We start from the raw sequence: 1,828 nt of genomic DNA, 5'->3' as shown, positions 1-1,828 counted from the left end.
GGCTGTTGGGTATCTCCTCATTCTCTGACTATCACATCTCCCATGGATAGTTAGCCCATCTCTGTCACTCTGGGGTGCGTCTCCATGGGCCACTCCTTGGTCAGCAGTTCCTCCCTTTCAATAAGCCTCAGATGCATAGCTTCCTGGTCATTTTGTGGCACAGGGAATGTGTGACGACTAGGGGGCCATAGATCGAGTCACTCAAGAGTGGCCCTTCTTGGCCTAGATCTTTCCAGTACCAGCATGAGTCCAAGTCTGGTGTGCCCCTTGGTTAGCAAGTCTTCCTCACATTAGCTAACATACGTCTCCTTGGGAAATGCTCTCCCCACAGCTTGTTCACACATCATTTCCTCTCCTTTTTCAATCGTGTGTTGCAGGTTTTCACTTCTCCAGTTTGTAGTTTGTATTTCCCTTCCTGTGGAGAATAGTTGTCTTCTCTCTGACCTCCACTCCGGTGCTAACACAGTGCTTCCCCCCAGTAACCCCTGGAGCATCTACCCAGTGGGCCCAGGAAGGATGCCTGCTAGACTGGAGCTCCCCAACATATCTGCAAGGTGGGCCTGCGTCCATAACCAGCCCCACTCACAGCCCCTCCCCACTTTCCCAGGTAGATGGCCCCCTCAGGGCAGGCCCTGCGGACACCCCTCCCTCCGGCTGGCGGATGCAGTGCCTAGCGGCTGCTCTTAAGGACGAAACCAACATGAGTGGGGGAGGGGAGCAGGCCGACATCCTGCCGGCCAACTACGTGGTCAAGGATCGCTGGAAGGTGGTGAGTGAGTGACCCGGCGGGGCAGAGGGAGGGGTGGGGGGGGAGAGGAGGAGAGGATCTGGAGACCTGTTAAAACAGGTGCCCTCAGAGACTCTACCCTGAGAGGGAGGTGCCCCTGAGCTCATTTACATACTGCTTGCAGGTCATTATTTTCTGCCTACACTTGTGGACAATCCTTTCTCTCAGTGCCCTCTCTCCAGCCCCGCTCTCTCTCACCCCTTTCCCGGCTAGGTCACGTTGGTCCGGCCCTGCCTGGAACAACTCCTGGTTGGATGTCGGAGGAGGAGCTGCAGAGCTCGGTGCGGGGGAGGAGGGGAGGGTGGGGGAAGGGGCTCTTTCTCTGCCGGACCTTGGAGAAGGGCAGTGAGTGAGCATGTGCCCCTCCGCTTCCGCAGAGGACGGAAAGACTTGAGTTCGGGGAAAGAGGCCTTGCAGGCAGCTCCCACCGCATCCGCACTCCATCTCCTTCATCCACCCTCCTCCCCCTCACTGGTTCCTGCGGCAGGTGCAACACGCCGAGACTCCATCTCCCAGCGTGCCTTGCTCCTTCAGCCCAGGACTTCAGGCTGAGCGGCCTGCTGGGAGTTGTAGTCCAAGTCTTCCCCGGGGTTTGAGTCTGGATGGGTGGGAGACACGTGGAGGTTGGGGGAAAGGCAGTGTCTGAGGAGCAGGACCTACTGTAAATCAATCCCTTTCCCACCCACCCCTTTCTTTCTGTCGTATAAGAGCTCTCTGGTGGTCTCCTAATCCTTGTAGGGGCAGGATGATGTGGGGCAGATTGTGGGGTGATAGCGTGTGAGCTGTAGGTCTGGACCAGGGTGGGAAGCCAGAGAGAAGAGAGGGAGAACAGTACAGGTCAGGTCTACAGGGAGCCTCTCCGTGTATGTGTTGGCGGGGAAGAGGCTCAGCTCACCAGGGGTGCGGGATTGAGAGGAGAGTGGGGCCTCAGCGCAGGTGGGTCTCCATAGCAACAGACACCCTGTTGTGCAGGTCCCTTAGAGGCCCAGGGATAGGGGCAGAGGTGACAGGCTTGTCAGAGATGTCTTGGGGGTGGGGGTG

General features: G+C 57.9%; 1 protein-coding gene across 1 annotated transcript in view; it reads left to right on the top strand.

The window, feature by feature from the left end:
- Window positions 1-610: 610 nt before the first annotated feature.
- The window catches only part of TTBK1 (tau tubulin kinase 1), a 39,116-nt gene continuing 37,898 nt past the window's right edge, over window positions 611-1,828 (top strand). Inside the window, exon 1 of the mRNA XM_019642776.1 lies at window positions 611-769. Within this exon, the coding sequence (XP_019498321.1) occupies window positions 662-769 (108 nt within the window). The 5' untranslated portion in view covers window positions 611-661. The remainder of the gene's footprint in view (window positions 770-1,828) is intronic.

This window comes from Hipposideros armiger, unplaced genomic scaffold (genome assembly GCF_001890085.2).
Source record: "Hipposideros armiger isolate ML-2016 unplaced genomic scaffold, ASM189008v1 scaffold_72, whole genome shotgun sequence".
In the NCBI taxonomy this organism is placed as follows: Eukaryota; Metazoa; Chordata; class Mammalia; order Chiroptera; family Hipposideridae; genus Hipposideros; species Hipposideros armiger.
Note: the sequence above shows the minus strand (reverse complement) of the source record. Positions and strands in the feature narration are given on the sequence as shown.